General features: G+C 51.4%; 2 protein-coding genes across 2 annotated transcripts in view; both read right to left on the bottom strand.

Annotated features, from left to right (window-relative positions):
* BLTP2 (bridge-like lipid transfer protein family member 2) overlaps positions 1 to 16840 on the bottom strand; it is a 42973-nt gene extending 26133 nt beyond the window's left edge. The window contains exons 1-14 of the mRNA XM_080984086.1: positions 16708 to 16840; positions 10242 to 10371; positions 9575 to 9624; positions 8166 to 8319; positions 7955 to 8073; positions 7353 to 7413; positions 6204 to 6378; positions 5591 to 5717; positions 5186 to 5310; positions 3959 to 4026; positions 3701 to 3849; positions 2632 to 2747; positions 1367 to 1530; positions 164 to 443 (exon numbers count right to left, since the gene is read on the bottom strand). Of these exons, the coding sequence (XP_080840212.1) occupies positions 164 to 443; positions 1367 to 1530; positions 2632 to 2747; positions 3701 to 3849; positions 3959 to 4026; positions 5186 to 5310; positions 5591 to 5717; positions 6204 to 6378; positions 7353 to 7413; positions 7955 to 8073; positions 8166 to 8319; positions 9575 to 9624; positions 10242 to 10371; positions 16708 to 16778 (1789 nt within the window). The 5' untranslated portion in view covers positions 16779 to 16840. The remainder of the gene's footprint in view (positions 1 to 163; positions 444 to 1366; positions 1531 to 2631; positions 2748 to 3700; positions 3850 to 3958; positions 4027 to 5185; positions 5311 to 5590; positions 5718 to 6203; positions 6379 to 7352; positions 7414 to 7954; positions 8074 to 8165; positions 8320 to 9574; positions 9625 to 10241; positions 10372 to 16707) is intronic.
* Positions 16841 to 20380: 3540 nt separating this feature from the next.
* Positions 20381 to 24465, bottom strand: SDF2 (stromal cell derived factor 2). Its single transcript, XM_080984084.1, has 3 exons — positions 24198 to 24465; positions 22527 to 22723; positions 20381 to 20956 (listed from the first exon to the last, which is right to left on the bottom strand). The coding sequence occupies exons 1-3, from the start codon at positions 24448 to 24450 to the stop codon at positions 20669 to 20671; spliced, it is 738 nt and encodes a 245-aa protein (XP_080840210.1). The 5' UTR covers positions 24451 to 24465; the 3' UTR covers positions 20381 to 20668.
* Between the last annotated feature and the right edge of the window lie 453 nt (positions 24466 to 24918).

The raw sequence follows: 24918 nt of genomic DNA, 5'->3' as shown, positions 1-24918 counted from the left end.
GCACTGAGTTCAAATTTGGAACTCGCTCACTTGTGCTCCTAAGGAACGGTGCCCCAATGGCTCACTGAGACCCATCTGCAGGTTCCCCCGGTCCTGTCTGACTTTGGGGGCAGAAACAGCCTCCGCTGCACCCCAAGGCTCTTGTCCCACCCCCAGCACTCACCGGCCAGGCTGGACAGGGTGAAGAGGTTGACGTCCTCCACCTTCAGGTCAACCTTCCAGAGGACCCCCAGCTCCTCCCCAATGGAAAGAGCTGCCTCCTCCTCCTCCTCTGGGCATCCCAGGGTCTCCTCCATCCTCTGGGGGCGCCAGAGGGACAGCACCCTGGAGAGGCACTCGGAGCAGGTGTCCGAAGACTCCACCTGCAGCCCGCGGAGGGTGCAGTCCAGGAAGAGGGTGTCAGCGTGGGTGCTGGAGGTGCCCAGAGGCTGGTTGTAGCTGCCCTGCGGAAGAGGCCAGAAATGAGTCACTGGGACATTGTGATCCCAGGCAGCGGCCATGAGGACTAGCATCTTGGTTTTGTTTTTTGGGGGTAGATACCGCTTTAGAATTGTGAGGTCCAGAATCTTATTCTGTCTTCAGGAAAGGGCGACAGCTCAGGGCAGAGCGCCTGGTCTGCATGCAGAAGGGTCCTGGGTTCAATTCCCCGAACGCCGTCTCCAGGTAGGGCTGGGAGAATCCCCCACCTGCAGCCCTGGAGAGCTGCTGCCAGTCCGTGTAGACAATACTGAGCTAGATGGGCTTGGTTAAAGGCAGCTTCTTAATGTTCCTTTAAAAATTTAGAAACGAGGGCAAAAACTTGCTTTTGGGGGGAAGGAGTCGTAGCTCAGTGGCAGAGCTCCTGCTGTGCACACAGAAGGTCTCAGGTTCAATCCCCAGAATTTCCAGGGATGGATGAGCCCCCAAGACACCAGAGAGCCACTGCCGGTCAGTGTAGACAATACTGAACTGGTCTGACTCCTGCATTCCCTCCTACAGCTTTTGCTTCGCAGGGGGAAATCAAAGCTATGCTCTCCCTGAATATTCACGGAGGTGGCAACTTAGATTAGCACCTTCACTTTTCTCTCTGCTTCTCTCCCCCACCCCCCAAAACCCCACCTGTTCTCAGCTCTTTTGCCCCACACAAAAATGGGACAGGAGATGCAAGATTATCTGTGCCCTGGGATGCAGCAGGGATGGCAAGGCCTGCAGAAAAATGGGGTGGGGCAGCCCCGGGATGCAAGGGTGGGGAGGCCCTGAGCTGCATGGTGGGGAGTTGGCACCCAAGGCGGACCCTGCCAGAAACCTCCCAGAATCTGTGCCAAGCCCCTTCCCCCCACCCCACCCCACCCCACTCTCTCTGCCCAAGCCCCGTCCCCTCATTCACTTGCAGATTGAAGGAGTCGAGGATGAGGGCCTCTCCCCAGACGTGCATGTTGGGCGGGTGGGGGGCGCGCTGGATGTGGGAGTCAGCCCCCACGCGCCAGCAGAGGTGGTCGACTGCCAGGACAGCTCGCTGGTGGACGCTCTGTGGACGCAGGTGCTGGTAATCTAGAAGGGAGAGGGAGAGGGAGAGGGAGAGAGAGAGAGAAGGAGGAAGGGAGGGAAATTGTCCACAAACTCTGCTGGGAAAATTCCCCAACTTTTTCTCTCCAAAGCTACAGGAAATTGCTGGTCTTTGCAGACCCCTTAAACAACAGCTCCCAAAGTGGGCGGTATCAGGGGTTTACTTGGGGGGCATGCGAAGAGGCAAGGGGGGGCAGGGGGGCAGGCTGCAGGTGTCAATGACCACCCAACTTTGAAAGCTGGCATCACTCAATCAGGTTTCTGATCTATTTGTTGCATTTATATCCCACCTTTTTTCTCCAAGGAGTTCAAGGTGGTGCACATGGTTCCCCCCCCATTTAATCCCTCACAACGACCCTGCAAGATAGGTCAGGCCAAAAGTGAATGACTCTCCCAAGGTCACACCCCAGGAGAGCTTCATGGCCAAGTGGGAGGATTCGAACCCTGGCCTCTCACAGGTCCTAGACCGATGCTCCAAAAACTGCTCCACCCTGGCTCTCCATTAAAATAAATGGTTTTAATTTGTTTTGGAATCAATGCACAATTAATTGTGACTGTTCTGAATTTTATTGCATTATCATCTCAGGCTCCAGAGCCGCCGACAGATTTGTTGTTTTGAACGAAAAAGAAGCAATTCCTTTCTCGCAGATCAAAACCCTTAAAAGAATTGCCATTCAAAACGTCTGAGATTGGTTACAGTCACAGATGCATTGCAAAAGCAATAAATTAGAAACAGTCAAAACTTTTGAACAACTGTTTTAAAGCTTTATATCTAGGCATGCCAGTTTGCTAAATTTATAGTATTATTTGTGAAAATAATATCTATCTATCTATCGTTGCAAAGGGACGATCCCAGTTTTGTTTTGTTTTTAAAAAGAGGCCAGTCCCCAGTGAATTGCAGGGGTTAGGCTATGGTTCTAACTACTACTACTATGTAGTAGTAGTTAGAATCGTAGCCTAACCCCTGCAATAGTAGTAGTAGTTGTTGTTGTTTATTAAATTTACATAACACCCTATACACGCAGGTCTCAGGGTGGTTTGCAGGATTAAATCACAATACAAAAACACAAAATACACAATCCTTACCTAGGGAGACGGAGTTCAGGACCAAGGCAAATGGTGGGGTATCCCCCAGCTGCACAGAGACACTGACATTGGAGACAGAGGCACTGAGGATAATGGTGGCCAGGATCTGCGGCATCCTAAATGGGGGAGAAACGGGTGTCGCTTTGCACTGGATCTGCAACCTCACCAGAGATGCCATATTTGAGGAAGGGTGGTGTGATGGAACCAAGGCTCCTTTGGCGGCTCTGCTGCAGCAGGCCAGCTCCATCAGGCCTCCTCCTCTCCCCCCAACTGTCGCCTGGGGGCCCCCATCCCACCAGGCTGCCTCGGTGAGAAAGGCAGGAAGCACTCCATCAGCTCTGCTGAAATAGCAGGGGGTTGGACTAGATGACCCTTGGGTCTCCCTTCCAACTCTGCAATTCTGCAATTCTATGAAAGCCCAGCCCCTTCAAGCACCCCCTGCCCCTGAACTGTGCCACCTTGTCATTATAAAAAAAAACCTGCTTCTTTCCTCTACCCTCCTTGGCCCTTTTCCTTCGTGTGTCATGTATTTTATATCATAAGCCTGCAGGCAGGGAGTGCCTTGCTTTATGTGACTGAATGCAAACCACTCAGGGAGACTTTTCGGCTGAAGAGGGGGTGCAAATATCAAGAGTGCTGCCATGTGGATGGTGGAGCAAGCTTGTTTTCTGCTGCTCCGGAGGGGAGGACCGATGGATTAAAATGAGAAGAAAGGAGATTCCAACTACATCTTTGGAAGAACAGACGGTGAGAGCTGTTCGCCCGTGGAACGGACTCCCTCGGAAAGTGGTGGGCTCTCCTTCACTTTAAACAGAGGCCATCTGGCCATCTGTCAGGGATTATTGGGCCGCAATTCCTGCGTGGCAGCGGGTTGGGCTAGGTGACCCCCTGGTGCCCCTTCCAACACCACAAATCTATGCTCCAAATAAATAAATAAATCTGATTTTGTGAACTGCCCTGAGGCCTGCAGGTATAGGGTGGCATACACATTTCATAAATAATAATAATTGCAATAATAAATAAGTAGCAGGGCTTCGGGCGCGGAGGGAGGGGGGGAAGAGACCCTGACCTCCTGTTGCTGTTCCTGGTGGGGGCCGGGGCCCCCTCCTCTTTCCGCGCCAGAGCCAGCATGCTCAGCCAGTGGGAGAACTCCTGGTGGCGGTAGTGGACAATGCAGGTGTTGAGCACCACGGCGACCGAGATGTCGATGGCCATGACCTACAGATGGGTGAGAGAGGAGGAGTGCCATTGGCAGCGCGGCGTTGCAGGGGGTTGGGCTAGATGACCTTTGGGGGTCCCATCCAACTACAGCAAGAGAAGCACTTGCCTGCAAGGTGGCTTTCAGCAGGCTGAGGCAGACGATCCGCTGGCGGCTCTGAGAGAGCAGGAGCCCATCTGCGGGGAGAGAAAAGAAAAGAAGAGGGGCTTTGTCGGGGTTGTGGGTGGCCGAGTCTCCCGTGCCCTCCTGTGATCGGATTTACGTTCCTTGTGAAAGAGCCCTCCTAGGCAGCTCACCTAGAGAGCGGGGGGCGCATTCCACTCTGGGGGGGGGGCAGGTGCAAAGGGGGGCAGGGCAAGGGATGACACATTTCACCCCTTCTTGAGGCTGGCTGGTCTCCTCCCTTGAGGAAACTCCAAAGTAGGGAGTACAAACGGCAGTGCAGACATTCAGTATATAAAAATAATGAATGAAAGCAAGGGCCAAGCTGGATCGAGACACATCAAAGAAGTGTTTCAGCTAAACGAGTTGCAAACATTGTATGAGAAATCAGGTGAGCAAAAACAAAACTCCACAGCGCCATCTGCTGTCACAGTGTTAGAATACTTAAACAACGCACATACAGTCGTACAGTCATACCTCATGTTGCGTCCGCTTCAGTTTGCGGTTTTTTGGGTTGCGGACTGCCAAAACCCGGAAGTACCGGAACGGGTTACTTCTGGGTTTTGTCATTGCACGTGCGCAGAAGCGCTAAATTGTGCTTTGCGCATGCACAGAAGCGCCGAATCACAACCCGCACGTGTGGGTTGCGAACGCTGCGGGTTGCGAACGTGCATCCCGCATGGATCACGTTCGCAACCTGAGCGTCCACTGTACCTCCATTTATGTAACCCTCTAGTTACGTAAACCTCGGGCTGCACACGCAGCAAACCCAGAAATTTTACCAGGGTTCGCCATGCGCGCATGCGCAGAAGTGGTCCTCAGGTTACGGAAACATCAGGATCTGACCGGACCTCCGGAACGGATCCCGTCCGCAACCGGAGATACCACTGTACTGTAAAGCACTTTTTCTTTGCCAATGTAGCTGAGTAGCCAGTGAGCAGAGTGGCCTACGGAGAGAGGGTGTGGCTAAAGAGGAGGCGTGTCCTGAAGAGAGGGTGTGGCTAAGGAGAGGTGTGACCTAAGGGAGAGGGTGTGGCTTGGGAAGAGGGTGTGTCTGAGGAGGAGGCATAGCCTAGGAAGTGTCATGAGGGCCGGAGAAAGAGGCTCTAAGTGCACACCATGTGCCCTACTGTTCCTCTGCCCTCCTCTTACTACTTTCCTCCAAGCACTTGCCTTCCAGGGTGAGTTCGAGGCTCATCTGGGGCAGGTCGCAGGTGGGCGTGAAGCTGCGGAGAGGGATCTGCTCCCCGTCACACTGGTACGCAAACTGCAGCAGCTTCAGGGTCCAGGTGAGATGCCTGCAACGGAGACGACAGTGGAATGGAAGCTCCCTTCAATATACCAGGTGGCCAATATACCATTTGCCCATCTAGCTCAGTGGTGCCTACTCTGACCGGCAGCAGTTCTGCCATGACTCCAGGAAGGGGGGTCTCTCTCCCAGCCCCAAATGCAGAAGCCAGGATTGAGCCCAGGACCTTCTGAGCTAAGTTGAAAGCAACATTCCCCTCTTCATGGCTTTGAATTAAAGGTTTTGCATCCAGGAACAGGGGTTCCCTGAAACCCCCCACTCCCCGTTACCTCTTCTGGCTGTTCATTGAGAGCACCAGGCTGGTGTTCTGCAGCTCCACCTTCACCCGGCAGGGCACGTACTTCAGGCTAGCCAGGCTCAGCATCGAGGGGCGCAGCTCAACGTCCGTGTCGGGGTCTGGAAGGAGGGGAAAGCCATGCGTGAGAGGCTCATGGGCCTCTCGAACCCAAGACACTCGCTCGAGGGCACCCCACCTGAGGAACGGAGGAGAGACAGACCCCTCTCCCAGCTCTCTCCCTCCCTCTCTCGTGCACTTGCCAGTTTCAGGGTAGAGAACTACAGACCCTTGCACCCCGTGCCAAACCGCCTCCCCACCGCAGCTGGTTCCTTCACACCAACCATTCATTCGGAAGCGACCCGCTGAAAACGGAAGCAGCAAACCAAGGGTTTGGGGTCAGGACACCAGGCGCCCCTTCCAATGGCGGGGCAAGAGAGTGTACTTCAATCAACTAGGAGGAGCGGGGTGTTCGCCCCAGGTGAGCAGGTGAGTTGCAAATTGTGCCTGAGCTCTGGGAAGCCAAATAATAGGAGGAGGAGGAAGGAGCCCACCCTCAGCCCTTTGAGGTTCCCCTCAAACACCCCTGGGAGCCCAGAGTTCTCGACCTGCCGTATCTCCGCCTCCGACGCGCCGCAGCAGCTCGCTGTGGAAGAGTCCCTCGTGCAGCTCGGCGTGGAAGCTCCAGACGCCCACCTCCAGGCCGCAGAGCTGCCACTTCCTCAGGCGCAAGTCCAGGGAGACGGTGAGGGCCAGTGACAGCTCAGCCAGGCAGGCGTCGGCCTGCAGGGGAGAGGGAGAAGGAGGAATCCGCCAGGGGGGAGATGCATTTCTGCCTGTTAGGGCTGGACGATAGATCAATGTATTGACCAAAGCCGATTTGAAATCCGTAGCATGGTATTGGTTTCATAATTTTGGACCTGGCAATATAGTGCAATTCATGATGTGTGTTGCTTAGACAAGTCAGCCTGGAAACTTGGAAAGCTGGTGTAAATTGCACAGTCATACCTCGGGTTACAGACGCTTCAGCGTTTTTTCGGGTTACGGACCGCTGAAACCCGGAAGTACTGGAACAGGTTACTTCCGGGTTTCGGCAGTCACACATGCGCAGAAACGCTAACTCACACTTTGTGTATGCGCAGAAGTGCCGAATCGCAACCCGCGTGTGCGCAGATGCGCCGCTGCGGGTTGCAGGCGCTGTGGGTTGCAAACGTGCATCCTTCACGGATCATGTTCGCAACCTGAGCATCCACTATAATCTGTTTTTATTCGACTGCTATTTTAACTTTTGGAAAGTCTTAGGTTATTGTTTTTCTTTTACTTATTGACTTCTTTTTTTTGCAAACCGTTTTGAGGCTGGTGGCTGTTTTAACACCCACGTGCTGTATATGAATCAATAAAGCATGCAGGTCTGAGAAAGGCAGGAGCCCTTGGGGAGAGGGAAGGTTGCAGCTGTTAGTGATTGGTCAGAAGTTGGGCATTCAGCATCCTTGATCCTAGGCTGCGGGACACGCATCCATCAGGGATGCAACAGGCACCCTCTCACTTTCAACTTCTGGGCATCTCTAGAAGACCCAGACCTATGCAGTTACTTCTAATTATGCTTTTAAAGAAAATCACTTTCTTTTATATCTTGGTGCTGGACACTGCTGTGTCTTATCCTACAGACTGGCAGTCCGGAAACACTTTTACAAATAAATTGACAGAAGCAAGCTCCCAACCACCAGGTGTTTCGCTCACCTCCCCCCCCGCCTTACCTGTCGGCTGCTTTTCAGGACTTTGCTGTTCACCTGGGAGAAGGTCGCCTCGCAGGCCATGCTGGGGGAGGCAAAAGGGTGGGGGATAAGAGCAATCCAACTCTGAGTGATCAAAGAACAAAGAAAAAGACTGCAGTGACCCCACCCACAACTGAGAGATTTATTTTTTAAGAAATAGTACCGCCTTAAGAAGAGGCTGGCTGCTGGAGCCCTCTTCTCACAATGGCTAGGAATCTAGATAGATTGCCTCTGGACCTGTAGGTTCCATAAGAACCGAAGAAGAGCCTTCTGGATTAGGCCAGTGGCCCATGAGGTCCAGCTTCCTGTTCTCACTGGGGACAACCAGGTGCCCTTAATCCAAAACCCACAAGCAGGATCTGAGCACAACAGTGCTCTCCAGTTGTTCCCCACTGCTTGGTTTTTGGAGGTAGACTGTTCCTGGGCATGGAGGTTCCGCTGTACCAACAGACCTCAGTAAGAAGAGCTGGATCTGGAGACCCCGGGAAATGAACCCAGAACCTCTTGCATGTTAAGTCAGGCGCTCTGTCCTGAGCTGCGGACAGGCAGGGCTACAGGTAGCCAAACCACCCCCATAGACTCACCGTCTCCCGTCGCCATCCAGCAGGATCTGTGTCCTGGTCACCTGCACGTGCCACAGGGACTCGGAGGCTGCTGCATGCAGGACCATGACGTTGACCGCCTCCACATGGACAGAGCAGAGCTGGGGAGGGCGCAGAGGGGGGGTGTCTGTGAGGAGGCAGAGGTCCAGACCCACCCACCCAGGCTCCCTGCCCAGACCTGAGCACCTCTCACCTGGCTGAGGAGCCGCAGCAGTGAGGGTCCAAGGGAGAGCACCTTGCCTTGCTCAACGCCACCATCTGCTGGGGCCTCCGGGGATGGCAGCCTGGGCGCCTTCTGCAGGTCCACGCGGATGCGCACCTCTCCGAAGCAGAGCGCCAGGTAGCGCCTGCAGATGGAAGGGTGTGTGTGAAAATGGGGTCAGGAGCAGGGGGGTGCAGCTGGAGGTGCAACCGTCTTCCCCCTGCCAACCCTCCCACCGAGAGACAGGATTTCAATGCAAGCAGAGCTAGCCCAGTTCAGTATCAAGACTTAAAGAGGAATTTTTAAGGTGTTTAAAAAGCAGTTTGGGGATTCGTAGGAAACTGACTTCTCCTCCGACGTTTGGGTCTGTTTAGCTCAGCACTGTCCGCACTGACTGGCAGCAATGGCTCTCCAAAGGGTCCTGCCCTGTCTCTCTTGGAGATGCCATCAGGGTTTCAGCCTGGGGCCTTCTCCCAGCAAGCTGCAGCTCCTCCTCTAAGACTGAAAACAAGATTCTAGTCCTCGTGGTTCTCAAGGAAGGGCGGCTTTAAGCAGGGGCACAGGATGCTGCCTTACACTGAATCAGGCCATTGGTCTGTCTAGCTCTGTATTGTCTACACTGACTGGCAGAAGAAGCCAGTAGGAAAAGTAGCCAGTGGACAGGGCATTGGGAGTTGTAGTTCAGCAGCATCTGGAGGCCCACAGCCTCCTTTCTGCTGTAGGATGCTGATACAACCACCAAGCCCTGTTTCCCAGCCCTAACTGGAAATGCTATGAGTCAGCAGAGGTTATTCTTATTTTTTTATTTATATTTTGCCTTTAAGCAGAAGATCCCACGGCAATGTGCAACATAAAGAACCTAATTTATGTTATGAATGTGTTCTGGGGCCAAGCAGAGGTTGTAACACCACCCTTCCTCCCCAAATTTGGCCCCTAATCCACCAGGGTTCAATATCCGCCCGCCCTGCAGGGTTCCATGCCAGACGAGTGGATGCAGAGAGCGTTCCCTGAAGGATTGACTGGTGGGGAAACTACAAGGCAGTAGAGGCAGTGTGGTGTAGGGGTTGGAGTGTTGGACTAGGACCTGGGAGACCCGGATTCAAATCTCTCACTCGGCCACAGAGCTCGCTGTGTGTGACCTGGGGCTCTCCCTCTCAGCCTAACCTGTCTCACAGGGTTGTTGCGGGGATTCAAGGACTAGGACCCAGGAGAGACCAGGGTTCAAATCCTCACTTAGCCATCAAGCCCACTGGTTGACCTTAAGCCCAGTTGCTTCCTCTCAGCCTAACCTGTCTCACAGGGTTGTTGTGAGGGTGAAATGGGAAGGGCGAAGACAACGTGCACCACCTTGGTATCGTTTGAGCAAAGGCGGAATATGAATGCATTCAATAAATACTCACGGGACATCATGGTTCAGGAGCTTGCTGGAGATCCAGACGCTGTCGATTTCCTAAAACGGCACAGCCAAGAGACACCCATGATGGCTGCATGTACCTCCCAGGTATGTGCCCTCTGCCCCACAGATTCAATGTGGCACACCCACGGCTATCCCCCCCCCCGGGACAAGGTTCAAGGGGCAGACCAGCTTCGTAGGGCTGAAGCAGGGGAAGAATTGCACAAAACTGCCTCTTGTGTGTGGTTTGCCTAATAATAATAATAAGAATAAGAATAGGAATTATAAGAATAATAAAAAAAAATTGTATTTGTATCCTGCCCTCCCTGGCCGAGGCTGGGCTCAGAGCAGCTAACATCATAAAAACAACACAATAAGCATAAAAACAGACATCAATTAATTAAAATACATCTTAAAATTAATTCAGACAAGTTAAAATCTGAGCAGGTGGCAATGGCCAGGGTGGAATTGAGAGTGGTTAATAATTGCCAGGATCAACTGTTCCCGCTGATCATACAAGGATCTGTGAGCGGGTTGGGGACAACCTTCGGGCTTGTTTTATACAAAGGAAAGTAAGTCAAATGGGCAAGACTTGCCACAGGTGAGCAGGAAAGTTTGCAAGCCTCGCCAGACCAGGGTTGATGTCAAAGACACAAACACACCCTGGTACCTACCACTGTCTGTTGCTCCTCCTGGAACTTCAGGCTGAGGTTCTGAATCCAAAAGAACCCAAAAGAGCCCACCTTCAGCTCTGCCTGCAGCCGCCGGCGACACCAGTTGGTGACCAGGATGTACAGGAGCCACCTAAGGGAACGTCAGGATTCGAATCAGTGGCCCCCACGCATGCAAAATGCAGTCTTCCCTACGGCACCTGTTTTCTGCGGTATAGCTCAGCGGTGGGGAAACTCTACCAGGGGAATCAAACGTGTGACTGTAAGGACATAAGAAGCAGGAAATCTCCCCTCCTGGGGTTTCCAGAAACTGGTATTCAGAAGCATCGCAGCCTCCAACTGCGAGGGCAGAGCAGAGGGCAGAGCAGAGCCCTCTTCTCTTCCATGGATTTGTCTAATCCTCTTCCAAAGCCATCCAAGTTGGCGGCCCTCATTGGCTCCTGTGGCAGGGAGTTCCACAGTTTAACTCTGCCCTGAACAAAGAAGGGCTTTCTTTTATCTGCGCTGAGCCTCCCAACAATCAGCAGAGGAAGGCAGCCAAGATGTCTGGAAGCCAAGATGTAGCAGACTCAGCCCGCCAACCACCAAATAATAAAGTCACGGATCCCACCACTGACCCCCCCCCCATTAAATATTGCACCTCACAGTACGCTATTGACACAAATGTCTTCCATTTACCACAGGCTATGTGCGTCTTGCGTGAGGGAATAATAATAATTAAAAAAAATTATTTATACCCGCCCTTCCCGGTTTAAAAACCAGGCTCAGGGCAGCTAACAGCAAATATAAAACATTGATTAAAATGCGACTTAAAAACAGCATAAAATACAACATAAAATGCAGCATCAATATCAATTACATTCAAAAATTCAGGGGTCATTTTGGGGAAAAACAAGCAAACCCTCTGGGACTTGAAGTCACAGGTGGGAGCTGACCCAACAAGAAAAGTTCCATTTGCAAAAGTAAGAAGTTGGGTCAGGAGAGGTGTTCTTTCAGGCAGAAGTTAACTTATGGCTTATGCTTCAGGCTGAAACTCAACAGGTGCAGCTTCTCTTGAAGTTCAGTGACTCAAAATCAGTTGTTACACTTCACTTGGAAGAAGAGGTGGTAAGATGCAGGGCCGGATTTAGGTTTGATGAGGCCCTAAGCTACTGAAGGTAATGGGGCCCTTTATATGTCCAGCTGTCCTTTGACTGCGGAAATGGATAAAAGCTCCCCATCCAAACAATGACTATCATCAATGCAGGTAAGAAATTTTTTAAATTTTCATTTTTATCATCTACAATACTGTTTTGTTTACTTTATAGCACAGTAAATTGATTACTGCTTTCATTTTATGGATCAATGGTCTCATTAGATAGTAAAATTCATGTTAAAATTTAGGGGTTGTTTTTAAAAGTCTGGAATGGATTAATCCGTTTTGCATTACTTCTATGGGAAAGCGTGCCTTGGTTTTGCAACGCTTTGGTTTTGGAACGGACTTCCGGAACGGATGAAGTTTGAGAACCAAGGTACCACTGGATATATAGAAATGAGCAAACCAGTGATATTTTAGGGAGCAGGCTAGCAGGTGAGGCCCATTCCTTACATCATAGGAGCCTACACAACGAAAAACACTGTTGCTGTATGTCGGTTTTGTCTTATTTGTTTTTTATCTTCTATTTTGGAAATGTACAACCAGGTTTTTTTTTATTTACATTTTTGGGGGCGCCCAAGAGAGTGAGGCCCTAAGCTATAGCTTGTTTAGCTTATACGTAAATCCGGCCCCGAGGAGATGTTCCTCTGAGCTTCTGCGTACTCTCATTCCTTTACTTAGTTGTGACAGGTGTCAGTTACGGCGAAATATTTTGGACGCAGCTAAATCTCCCTTCGCCGCTTCATACTTTGGCTCCTGAGCGAGGAGCCCTTTCCCTCAGCTGCCCTCTCTCTTAGCAATGCCCCTCCTGAAGCATTTTATTTGGGATACCAGATCCCGGGAAGCCCCTCGGCCCTTGTGACTGGCTTGGGAGCCTCCTCTTTCCACAAGATCTCTCCCAAGAGGAAGAGTGGCCTTTTTTAAATTTAAATTTTAATATAGTTTTAATCTTTTGTTGGAAGCCGCCCAGAGTAGCTGGGGTAACCCAGCCAGATGGGCGTGGTATGAAATAATAATAATAATTCCCACAGTGTCTGCCTCTCCTGCCTCAGCCCTCCATTTTCCTCCCCAGACCCTCAACCGGCTCTTAGAGCCAGTTTCCCCTCAGTCCAAGCCCTGACTGACTCTCTCCCTCAGAAAAAGCGCCTTTTATTCTTCTGCCAAAATGGCTGGCTCCTCCCCCTCCTCTCAGCAGCCAATTGGAGAGAGGCTTCAGCCCTCTGGTGGAATCCTGAGGGACTGCAGCGCCAGACTCGGGCTCTGCTGTCTGTCACATGCGCCTGGTGAGGAACAGTCGAAGGAGCTGCGGATGTCGAGCCTGGAAGAGGAGACTGAGAGGAGGCAGGAGATCCATCTTCAAATATCTCAAAGCTTGTCCAGTGGAAGAGCGAAGAAGCTCATTTTCCCCTGCTCCAGAGGGCAGGACGTGAAGTGATGGCTTCAAATTGCAGGAAAGGAGATTGCTTGCTTGGATGGAAACGGATGAGCAGAGCCTACCGTCCAAAATGGGAAATGTGCCTTGGTTGCTCCACCCAATTTTGCCTTTTTTTGCAAGTGATTCCTGGAAGGTTGCATAGAACTGGATTTGGTTGCTTTCAGGGGACAGGCTGAACAGGTTTTTTAAAAAAGAAAAAAGAAATCTGCAAATGTGTGCCTTCAAACACCATTGACCTTACTTCACACAGTTCCTTACCCTGATCTTCTGAACACTTTCCAGTAGCATACGTGGCTGAAGAGGATCTTAGGAGGGCTACGGTATATTATTTTTTGCTATAACAAATCCACCTCAATTCTCACCAAATGCCATCATTCACTGGCTTTCCACTCTAGCCTGAGATAGCTCGTTTGGTTTTAATGAACTGCATCGTTTTTTAGATGCGTAAGTCTGGTGAGATATATTTTTACGAACAACAGAAGGAAGGAAACAGCAAACAAAAAAATGCAAGGATTCCACACCAAAAAGTTAACTCCAAAATTCCACACGGCAGGTAGAATTCTGCAAGCTGAATTAAACTCCAACATTTAAACCTATTGGTTTATTCTGCACAGAATTTGATTCCGTTTCCTTTCACAGTAGGGAGGTTTCTCCTCCTTCTTCCCCACTCCCATCTCAATCCCATCTCTCAGTAGCCAATAAGGACTAGAAACTTTAATTCTGCACCCAACGGTTCTAAGTTCTGCACTGGGGCAGCGTCACTACCGGAGCAAAATATCTATGCTGCAACAGCTAAGCCCCTTGCCATTGCCCTCACCTCCCCATCGTGTCTGTTCCATCTAGGGGGTTGGACTAGATGACCCCCGGGGTCCCTTCCACCTCTACAATTCCATGAAATCTACAGTGCTCATTTTTTCAGAATGTCGAAACCAGACTATTGATCCATCCAGTTCAGTATTCCTTACACTGATTGGCAGCAGCTCTCCAAAGTTTCAGGCAGGGGATATTCCCAGCTCTGCTTGAAGATGCCACTGGGGATTGAGCCTGGGACCTTCTGCATGCAAAGCAGATTTCCCCCGTACCACCTCTTCCCTAAAAATGAATTAAAACGCTAGTCCTCATGAGGTTAATAATTAGCTGGCTTAAATAGGAACATGGGAAGCTACCTTGCACAGAGTAAGACCACTGCTCTGTCTAGTTCAGTGTTCTCGACACTGACCGGCAGTGTCTTCCAGGGTTTCAGGCAGAGGAAACCTGCAACCCTATCTGAAGAAATCGGGGACTGAACCTAGAACCTTCTGCCTGCAAAGTAGGGGCTCTGCCACTGAGCTACACCTAGAGAAAGTAAAACAAGGCTGCAGTCCTCATGGCTATTCAATTCAGGACCAGGGACACAGGTCCCTGCTTTATATCACGGCCTTTGCTGTCCCCACAACCATCCAAAATGCTCACAGCCAAACACAGAGCGACTCGCGACGGAACAGGGAGATTTTGCTCTGCTGAAATTCAACTCTTTCCCCCCCTAAAAGGATTGCACTTGACCAACCTGTCTCCTTTTGAAACTGATTGTATCACTCCAAAGCAATCGCTGAGGATGCGCCATAAATAACCCTGATCCGCCACCATGGCTGAAAGCAAGACTCGCACCCGGGACCCAGACAAGGCCTACGGGATCGGAAGTGCGAGGAGCCCAAAGGGGCACCCGCAGTCCTTTAAGGGTGCTATAGTTCCCAAACTGAACCCCGACAAAAGGGGTCTCCCCGCCCTTTGCAGCCAACATCTCCTAGCGAACACTCGAGACACTGTTATTTACGTTCTAAGTCAGCCTTTGGATACCTGGAGCCTGGCAGATGTTTTTGACTACAACTCCCATCCAGCACGACCCAGGGGGCAAGGCTCTTCCTATCTGTGACCAGGCCCCTAAGGGCGCAGGCAGATACAAACGTGAGCTGCTGTTGCTTACTGGCAAAGGAAAAGCACCCTGCACGAGCTCAGGGGCACTCCTGTCATCAGGAGTATTATTAATTGCAATCAGTATTAATGCATTTCTGTCCCGACCTTTCCCCTTTCAAGGTGGCATGCGTGTCCCCGCCCTCATTTAATCCCCACAACAGCCCTGTAAGGTTCATTAAGCTGCCAGGAACTCTAACCACTACACCACACTGCCTCTTGCGAGCACCTTGTAACGTCGTCTCACACCCACCCCAGGCTGTGTGGGGCAAAATGAGCGAAAGCCGTGGGGTGGTATATTTGGATGGTGTGGTGTAGTGGTTAGAGCAGGCAGCCCCAAACTCGGCCCTCCAGATGTTTTGGGACTACAACCCCCACCATCCCTGGCTAACAGAACCCGTAGTCAGGGATGATGGGAACTGTAGTATTTAAGCGATAAGGCGGGAAGTGGTGGGAAGTAGGGGGGAGGAGAGGTGGGGAAATACTGATAAAAAGGTGTAGTTATAGGGATATCAGTACTGAAATCTGAATTGTTAAATTGTGTTATTAGTGTTATGGTGGTTTTTGTTGTATGTGGTTTTTGTGGTTGCTGTTTGTATTGAAAAAATGATTAAATATTTTTTTTAAAACCCCAAAAAACTGTAGTCCCAAAACATCTGGAGGGCCGAGTTTGGGGGTGCCTGGGTTCGAGTCTCAGACTAGGACCTGGGAGAGGCCAGGGTTCAAATCCCCCCCCCCCTCGGCCAGGAAGCTTGCTGGGTGTGACCCTGGGGGCCAGGCACTACCTCTCAGCCTGGCCTACCTCGCAGGGTTGTGGTGGAAATTAAGCGAGGAGAACCATGCGCAGGATCTTGAGTTCAAAAGAAGGTGGGACAGAAATGCAGCAAGTGATCATCAGACCCTGGAATCGGGGGATAGAACAAACCCCCAAAAGAGGCGCAAAGCTTTGCAGTGTTGTGGGCACCAGTTGGGAGCAATGCCAGCAAGGGGGCAAAGAAGGAAAGGCAGCGTCAGCAGTGGGCATCCGGGTGGGCAGCAGTCCAGGGACAGGAGACCCCAGGGGCTCAGATTTGGGGGAGCGAAGGAGTTGAAGACTGGGCCGGTGGTGTCATAAGATGGCAAAGTGGGACAGGCAATGCCAGGCAAGGGGTGAATGAGAGGCTGGCACAGATGCAGACAAAACAAACAGCACAGCCACTGGCAGCTTTGCCAGCCGTGATGCCCCGCAGAGTGGGTGTAAGGCAGCCCCGACTTGTGGAGGTGCCCACACCTCACTGGGCAGTTGGGGGGCCTGTGGGTGGTATTTTGGGTGAGGGGGGAGAACAGGTACTTCGAACCCTGGCGTCTTCTCTCCAACGCTACACCACAGGAGCCAGGCGTGCCACCCCACTGCAGAAGGACTTCCCCAATTCCGTCCCTCGCCCTTGGAGAGCCAGTGTGGTGTAGTGGTTAGAGCAAGCCCAGAACTTAGAGAAGGGGCTTTCAGAGGCTGGAGCTGGCGACGCTACCTGGAATCTGAGCAGTGCCAGGCTGATGAAAGGTGGCAATCTGTGCCATGGCAGATAAAAGTGGCAACGTTTACCCAGGGTGGGGGACCGGTTGGCATAAGGGAGGGAGGGAGGGAGGGTGGGCGGCACACAGAATTATTTGGGAGAGGGAGAGGGCTAATGAAACTGGCAGTGCCCCCTGGCATCCAGAGTGGGCAGAGTGGCTGGGGGGGCGGAGGACTAGGCCAGGGTGGCAGTGCCAGCCCAACTGCAGAGAGGTGAACAGCAGGGGTGCCCAGTTTTCGGGGCTGGGGGGAGCAGGGAAGGGAGGTTGGCAGTGCCACCTGGTCATGGCAAACTGGGGGTGGCAGAGGAGGGTCTCGGGCCTTAATGGGGACGGGGAAGGCGCCCCCTAAACCGATGCCCCCCTGGAAAAAATAAGAGTGCTGCAATCTCCCTTACCTCCCCAGGCAGAAGCCGCCCAGTAGCACCAGCAGGACCAGTAGCAAGGCGCCCAGCACCGGGCCCGCCATCGGGGGCGCCTGGGCTGCTCCTTCCAACCGCCCGTCGCCGGCAGCGCCTGGGGAAGGGCCGGCGGGAGCGCGCGGGCAGGGAGGGCGGGGGAGGCGGAGGCGCGCGCGCGGCCCCGTGCGCTGCAGCCATAGGCCGGGGGCCGGGGGAGGGGCGGGACTAAGGCCTCTCCGGGGAAGCCCCGCCCCTGCCTGCCTGCCTGCCGGCGTGCCAGCCTCCGGGTGCGCACAGAGCGCTTCGGCACAGGGCGGCTGCCGGCGCCGGAGGGAGCTGCAGGGCAGGGCGGAGGCCGGGTTCAAAGAAGGGGGGCCCTGAAGAAGGGCCCCAGGAGGGTTGCTGAGCGAGCCCCCTCCTCTGCCTTCCCAGCCCGGCTCTCCCTCTCCGAGGGAGTGGAGAAAGGCTCTGTTGCGCCCAGCAAGGCGCAGCACTTGGCAGATGCAACAGCGGGTTAGTGGCCCTCGCGTCTGTCTCCAGCTCCTCCTGGAGCATCCTGGGAAATGTAGTTCCTGGCCTCGGCCTGCCCAACTGAAAACTATTATTATTATTATTATTATTATTATTATTTAATATTTACACCCCTTTCATCTGGCTGAGTTTCCCCAGCCACTCTGGGCGGCTCCCAATCAAATGTTAAAAACAGTACAGCATTAAATATTAAAAACTTCCCTAAACAGGGCGGAAGAAGCCCTCTGCAATCGAGGAATGAGCAGAGGCTTTGTATTGAAGCGCCTGTTCAGCCAAAAGCATTCCAGGGTTTGTTTCGTTCTGTAAGAATGCCGCGCTCTCTGCAGGATGTCTTTGCCCTGCCGTTGTCACCCAACTGTATCCAGCCATGCAATGGTCAGCTGTCGCCAATCAGCTTGGGGGTTGGGGCTGCTGGGAGTTGTAGTCCCAAACATCTGGAGGGTGCCCAGTGGGCGAAAAGTGGCTTATGTAAATAAAGAGAGACAGCACATTTAGTTTTTGCACCACTGTGTGTACTGTATTTTATTTCGCTCCTGGATTGCAGGGGGTCCCTTCCAACTTTCAATTCTATTATAATATGCTCCTTTTTAGATGGATCAAATGTGGAACTTAAAAAGAAATTCAAGGTGCTTGAAAATATTTAACTGTTTAAATATGAAAAGTTTTAGCCCTACACTGGAAAACAAGCGTGTTATTGCAATGAGTAAAAAAAAAGTCTGTGAGGGATGCAGTGTGCCATTGTCTGCTCTACAACGTACACTCCCCCCCCCCCCGAAAAAAATGCATTGCAATCTCCTTAAGAATCGCTTTTAGGGAGGGCTAGGAGTGGAGAAGGCAGGACTTCTCCTCCCTGTATCCCCATCTCCAAGACCAGCACTGTGTTCCATGTAACACCCATTCCACATTTGGGAACTCAGCCTTTTAGTGCGGAATCACCTGCCCTTTGGAACTCCCTGCCTCTTGATATTAGGCAGGTGCCTTCACTGCAAACTTTTTGCTGCCTGCTAAAAACATGTTTAGAAAGTTGATGTGAGTTTCAGTCTGTTTTTAGTCTATTGTTGTTTTAACTTTGCAAAAGTCCTCTATTGTTAATTTAGGTTTTTTATATTTTTATTGCTTTATCATTTCTGTAAACCGCTTTTTTTTTAAACAATCAAGCAGTATATAAATTTTAAGAAACAAATGAACATCAAATATGTATGCCACCGTAGGACAAGTTCCAACCATTCTCTTTATAGGCAGGGGAAGAAAAGGCCCTGTTGGTGTAGGGCAATGTGTGGTGAGCATGCAGCCTTCCAGATCTTGCCAACCCCATCATCTCTGTCTATTGGTCACACTTGCTGTGGCTGAAGGGAGCTGTATTTCAGCAATATCTGGAGCGGCAAAGGTTCTCCAGAAGCCACCTCAACTGAGTTCTGAAGTCACACGAGAATGGAGCAGATACTTGCAAGGGAGGGAGAGATTCTATTTATTGGTTCAAACACAAGACGTCACATAGCATGCACTGGATGGAATGTATTCATAAAAATCAAACATTAACCCGGTTTCCCCAAGCAGGTGACCTCTGGAAGTTTCTGACTGCAATTCCCATTCGCTCCAGCCACCACTGGCATAGCCAGAGATCGCTACGTGTCAGAAAAAAATGACAAGGAAGAGTTTTATTTCACAAGTCAAGGTTTCTCACCAGGGAATGAGGAAGGCCTTGGGCAAGCACACGTGTGTCAGCTAAGCACACAGAAGGTGCCAGGTTCAAATCCAGGCAGCGTCTCCAGGTAGCAGTGGTCTGATCCGTTTATGCCCAACTCATGTCAGTTTACCCTATGTGCAAAAAGGGCTCCATGCCATCCTATTTTAAGGTGCTAGTTTGACCCTTAAAGCCCTATGCGGCCCAGGACCCACGTACTTACGGGACCGCCTCTCCTGGTATGCCGCGCGGAGGACCTTAAGGTCCACAAATGACAACATTTTGGAGGTCCCCTGTCGCAAGATGGTTAGATTGGTCTCAACTAGGGCCAGGGCCTTTTCAGTACTGCCCCGACTTGGTGGAACGCTCTGTCCCAAGAAACTAGGGCCCTGCGGGACTTGACATCTTTCCGCAGGGCCTGCAAGACAGAGCTGTTCTGCCTGGCCTTTGGTTTGGACTCAGTCTGACCCTTATGTTGCTCTCCCCTTATGGTCTTGATCTATCAGCTACTTCAAAAAGAGGCTGCATTTTAAATTGCATTTTAACCTGTATTTTAAATTGGTCCCCCCCCTTATGTTTTTACTGTGATTTTATTGGTGTTAGCCACCCTGAGCCCAGCTCTGGCTGGGGAGGGCGGGGTATAAATAAAATTCATTACTATTTACATGCATGTGTTTTTGTACCAAAAAACCCCTTTAAAAATCTACCTCTGTGTGTTTTAGCTTGTGAATCTTTTGATGAAGGGCAGTATATAAATCTAATAAAAATAAATAAATGAGCACATGTGTTCCCTTGCAGACCGTGCTGCTCCCAGCCCTGTAAACAAACCCACAAGTTACTAGCCTGAAAACACTTTTTTCCAAGGTTGATGGAAGCAAATCCTCCTCCAGAAAACCTGCTTGCTCCCCTGGATGCAATTCCTCCTTTGCCTATGGCTACATAGAAGAGCTGTGGGCATACAGGACTTGATGGGGAGTGGAAATAGGGTCCTGAAATGATGGGTCAGCTGAAGCAGTGCACCAAAATTAGGAGGGAGGGGAGGAGTAGAGTAGAGGGACAAAGCCAGCTCTTACATGGGAACATGCATTTGGCCTCTTCCTCTCAGTGCAGAGAAATACAGAAGAGACCTTTAGTGTGTGCATGCGATATTGGCTACCATTGACCAGCCAAGAGCTGCGAGCTCAGCGTAGGTGGGCTTGCACCCGATAACTTTTTGTAAAAACATTAAGCTGTCCTGGGGAACTGTCATGTAGCTGAACACCAGTGGCTTCCTTTCAATGCCTTTCTTTGAGAACTGATGAGAGAAACAGAAGATACTATGAATTGTGAGATGGTAGAAGGGAACACCCAGTAACAGACATTTTAGAAATCTCACTGCTGACTCACAGTAAGATTTCTGTTCTTACTGTGAGCATAAGATGGGGAAGGGAGAAAAACCACAAAGTACTCATTGCACCTGCTTGAATAACCTGCATTTATTTATGGCTGACTCCCAGGCACACGGGTGCTTGAATATCAGCAATAGGTGTGCAGGGAAGGAGGGATGGGGGAACACTGTTGTGCGGTTGCAGATGGTGGCCCACGGAGTGGCAGAGAACCTTTGTCCTGGTATTCCCACAACAGGACAGCGTCTTAGCACCACCGCAACACCTGCAGCCTCAACCGCCTAAGGGATCAACCTGGGGCTTGCTGGCCCTGAACACCAGATCATTGGCAGAGGAGGAGGGAGAAACCTCGATGCTGTCATAGCTCAGAGTGGTAGATTTCTGCCTTCAGGAACTCGGACGGCTTCATGAAAATCCCTTCCATCGCCTTCCAGTAGCTGTCCTGGCTGGAGTAGGACATGCCGTGGACCTCCCTCTGGCCATGAATAGGCCGCCCGTACTGTTCGCCAGTCACGGAGAGCAGCACGTCTGTGGAGGAGTGCTTGAAGCGCACCTCACTGTCCCGGTCCCAGTAGCTGCCCCCGCACAGGACAGTCCAGTCGTCCAAGAAGTCCCCCTCGCCATCTTCCCCAAAGGCGCTGACCTCCTGGAACAGACAAGGCAGAGAGCAAGGCAATGTTAACAGACGCACACACTCTTCAAAGGAGAACAGCCTCCCTTTGGAAGGTGGTGGTCTCTCCTTCCTTGGGGGTTTTTAAGCGAAGGTTGGATGGTCACCGGTCAGGGAGTCCTTAGTTGCAATTCCTGCACTGCCAGGGGCTGGACTAGATCAAGGGTCAGCAAACTTTTTCAGCAGGGGGCGGTCCACTGTCCCTCAGACCTTGTGGGGGGGGCAGACTATATATATTGGGGGGGGGGAATGAACAAATTCCTGTGCCCCACAAATAACCCAGAGTTGCACTTTAAATAAAAGGACACATTCTACTCATGTAAAAACACGCTGATTCCTGGACTATCCACAGGCTGGATTTAGAAGGCAATTGGGCCGGTTCCGGCTCCTGGGCCTTAGTTTGCCTACCCATGGACTAGATGACTGTCGGGTTCCCTTCCACCTCTACTGTTCTATGAAGCACTCATCGATGTCAAGAGCTACTGTAAGGCGAGTGACAGAGAACCTTTGCCACTAGCTAGAGCAGCTGGTGCCAAGGTGGTGCCCTCCAAAACACATGGTGGGGGTGGGATACCAGGGTGGCAAAGAGCGGGCTAGAATTTGTAGAGCTCTAGCGCCGCAACCCCAGAGTCGGCCACAACTGGACCTAATGGTCAGGGGGCCCTTTACCTTTACCGTAAAGGGTGCCAGCCAAGACTTTCCAATGACTCTGTTGTCATGTGAGAGAAGAAGCAAGTGGTTACGCCGTCCAGCACAGGGCTGGCAGCACAATGTGAATGGGGTGTGGAGACCGCCCCATTGTAGGTGTGCAATGGCCAAGACTCTCATTTCTGTTGCTGATATCAAGCATTCAAATTTCTTGGGGGTGGGGCATGAAAAACAAAAACAAAATAGAAACCTGGGGTTGAAAAGAGCTGGAGATCACTGGAAGAGCCCCTGCTTTGCATGCAGAAGGTCCCTGGTTCAATGCCCAATGGCATCTCCTGGTAAGACTGGGAGATACTTCCTGTTCAGAGTTGGAGTTAACTCTTTATTACCAAAAAAATGAACTTCACACTCAGCACAGCAGCTCCTCCTCAGTAGGTCTTACTACATGAACCAGTTGCCGAGACTGAAAGTTGTATCCCCAACACAACAGCCCACTGCACCTGGGTGAAGCCTGTCACCGCTTTGCCCTTTTCATGCTGCTTCTGGTTCTGGGAGACCGCTGAGAGAGGAGCTTGTCGCAGCAGGAGGAAGAGACCCCCTGGCTTCTTCACCAGCTAGGTTCATCTCTGCCTCTTGACCTCCTTTCTGTCACAGTCTCTCCCAGCTCACTAAGCCCTGTTACTTCTTCAGCTTCCGGCACCTCCCCCCCCCGCCCCCAGTCCGCTCCTTCTGATCACTCATCATTGTCCCAGCACCAGTCCCTGGGGTCTCGGAGTCTTCTTCCCTTGGTTCCCCAGCTCCCACTGTTCCTCTGTGTCCATGACACCACCCTCCACCTGGCAGTACAGGTGGCAAGTTGAGCCTTCCTCCTGCGCCACCTCCAGTCCACCAGCCTCACCTGGTTGCCCGAGAGGGGGGATGTGAAGTGGTGGCTGTGCAGGTTGCGTCCGGTGTTGATGTGGGTCAGCCTGATGGACTGCCCGCACTGCACAGGGGTGCCCCTTTCACACACCGTGTCTGTCTTGCCCCGGACCCGCCAGTAGCTGTTGCTGTCGTCGACCGTTGTGACCCCCGTCACCGACTGCTGCCCGCTGCCTGTGGAGAGAAAGGAACCCACAAGTTAGCCTCACCCTCCCTTTGTTCCAGGCATGATGCCTGCAAGTTTATCTGAAATGTTCTTTGTCTGTGTGCTTCTATGACATATAGGGAGGGGTCTATAGTTCTGCATAGATATTGAAAAAAGAACAAGGCCTCTTCCTTTTTTCTTAATTCACTGTCACAGGAAATATAATAAAAAGAAACATAATTTCAATGGATCTACCCTAAATATGACTTCAGGTTGAAATTATTCTTAAATTAATTTGTAGTATTATCATTATTAGATTTTATACACTGCCCTTCGTTTAAAAAAAACCTAGAGAATTTTATTATTGCTTTTATTTTAATAGGTAAAGGTAAAGGGACCCCTGACCATTAGGTCCAGTCGCGGACGACTGGGGCGCTCATCTCGCTTTACTGGCTGAGAGAGCTGGCGTACAGCTTCCGGGTCATGTGGCCAGCAGGACTAACCCGCTTCTGGCGAACCAGAGCAGAGGACGGAAACACCATTTACCTTCCTGCTGGAGCGGTACCTATTTTACCTACTTGCACTTTGAGGTGCTTTCAAATTGCTAGGTGGGCAGGAGTAGGGACTGAGCAATGGGAGCTCACCCCATTGCGGGGATTCGAACCGCCGACCTTCTGATCGGCAAGCCGTAGGCTCTGGTTTAACCCACAGCGCCACCCGCATCCTTATTTTAATAGTGACCTTTAAATAGCAGTGTGTTGTTTTTACTGTCTGCATTTTAATATATTTGTTTTCATGTTTTAATTCTAAGTATTATATTATATTTTTTACACACATACACAGTGGTACCTCGGGTTACATACGCTTCAGGTTACAAACGCTTCAGGTTACAGACTCTGCTAACTCAGAAATAGTACCGTGGGTTAAGAACTTTGCTTGACTTTCTTTGAAAAGCTGGTATCATTGAATCAATTTCATCCATTTTGTTGAATTAAACTGAATAGTTCCTATATACAGTGGTACCTCGGGTTAAGTACTTAATTCATTCCGGAGGTCTGCTCTTAACCTGAAACAGTTCTTAACCTGAAGCACCAAGTTCTTAACCTGAAGCACTATTTCTAGGTTAGCAGTCTGTAACCTGCAGCGTATGTAACCTGAGGTACTACTGTATACCATTATTTATCAACTTCCTGTGTATTTTCTGTGTTTGTTTTGGTTTTTGCAAGCTCCCTGAGACCCAGTTCGGAGAGGGGGGAGAAATGTGGGCTATAAATAAACCTAACAAATGTTTCTGTTGTTATTTCTTCACTTGTTTTGTATACCAGGTCACTAGAAATATTTTGCCCAACCCGGAACTCGAACCCACGACCTGAGATTAAGAGCATGGACAGAGTGCCGCCCTCCTCGCCCCTGTTCCCATGGGGGCGGGTCTTCAGGCAGCCAATCGGCGAGCGCCTCCCCCCCCCCCGCGAACTTGAAGGGTCTCGAAGGCGGCGGCCTCACCGGAGCCGTATCGGACGTCGTGCGAGTGGAGGCGGACTCCGTGCCGGGGGTTGAGCAGCTTCACCACGGAGCCGCACGTCACCAGCCCCGAAGGGGAACCGTCGCCACCGCCCTCCGCTGCCGCCGCCGCCACGACTCCCAAAAGCAGCGCCGCCCACAAGCGGCCCCGCGCAGCCCTCATCGCCCGCCGCCGCCGCCGCCGCCTTCCTCGTCCCTGAGGCAAACCGGAAGCTCCTCTCAGAGGCTCCGCCATCCGAGGAGGGAGGGAGCGGCGCCAGGTGATACTTCCGGTTTCGACGTCAGCGAGGTGGGAGGAGGACTCTCCCTGGAACCATAGAGACAGGCAGCCTGGCGGAAGTTCTAGGAAAGAGGGGCGCATGGCTGACCATAGAGTAAGGCTTGTTCAGTAAAATGAAGGGAAAGAGGAGCGAGATAGAGCGCCTCTGATCTCCCTGGTTCAAGGGCTGGGGGGAGGGTAACTTCCAGGTGTTTATATAAGAATAATAAATAATAAATTTATTATTTATACCCCACCCATCTGGCTGAGTTTCCCCAGCCACTCTGGGCGGCTCCCAATCAAATGTTAAAAACAGTACAGCGTTAAATATTAAAAACTTATAATTTCTCCCGGTGGCTTTTCTTACCAGCATGGCCAAACTTGACCCTCCAAGTGTTTTTGGGACTACAACTCCCATGATCCCTAGCTAACAGGACCAGTGGT

Source organism: Podarcis pityusensis (genome assembly GCF_964106645.2).
Source record: "Podarcis pityusensis genome assembly, chromosome: 15".
In the NCBI taxonomy this organism is placed as follows: Eukaryota; Metazoa; Chordata; class Lepidosauria; order Squamata; family Lacertidae; genus Podarcis; species Podarcis pityusensis.
This window is presented reverse-complemented; position numbering and strand designations above follow the sequence as displayed.

Bases quoted from the DNA above. Each gene is read 5' to 3' on its own strand.
- SDF2 (XM_080984084.1), bottom strand. From the start codon at position 24,450: ATGGCGGAGCCTCTGAGAGGAGCTTCCGGTTTGCCTCAGGGACGAGGA. The intron at 22,724-24,197 runs GTGAGGCCGCCG...TTCTCTCCACAG, and splicing joins CGACGTCCGATACGGCTCCG to GCAGCGGGCAGCAGTCGGTG. The intron at 20,957-22,526 runs GTGAGGCTGGTG...TGTCTGTTCCAG, and splicing joins CCCCCCTCTCGGGCAACCAG to GAGGTCAGCGCCTTTGGGGA.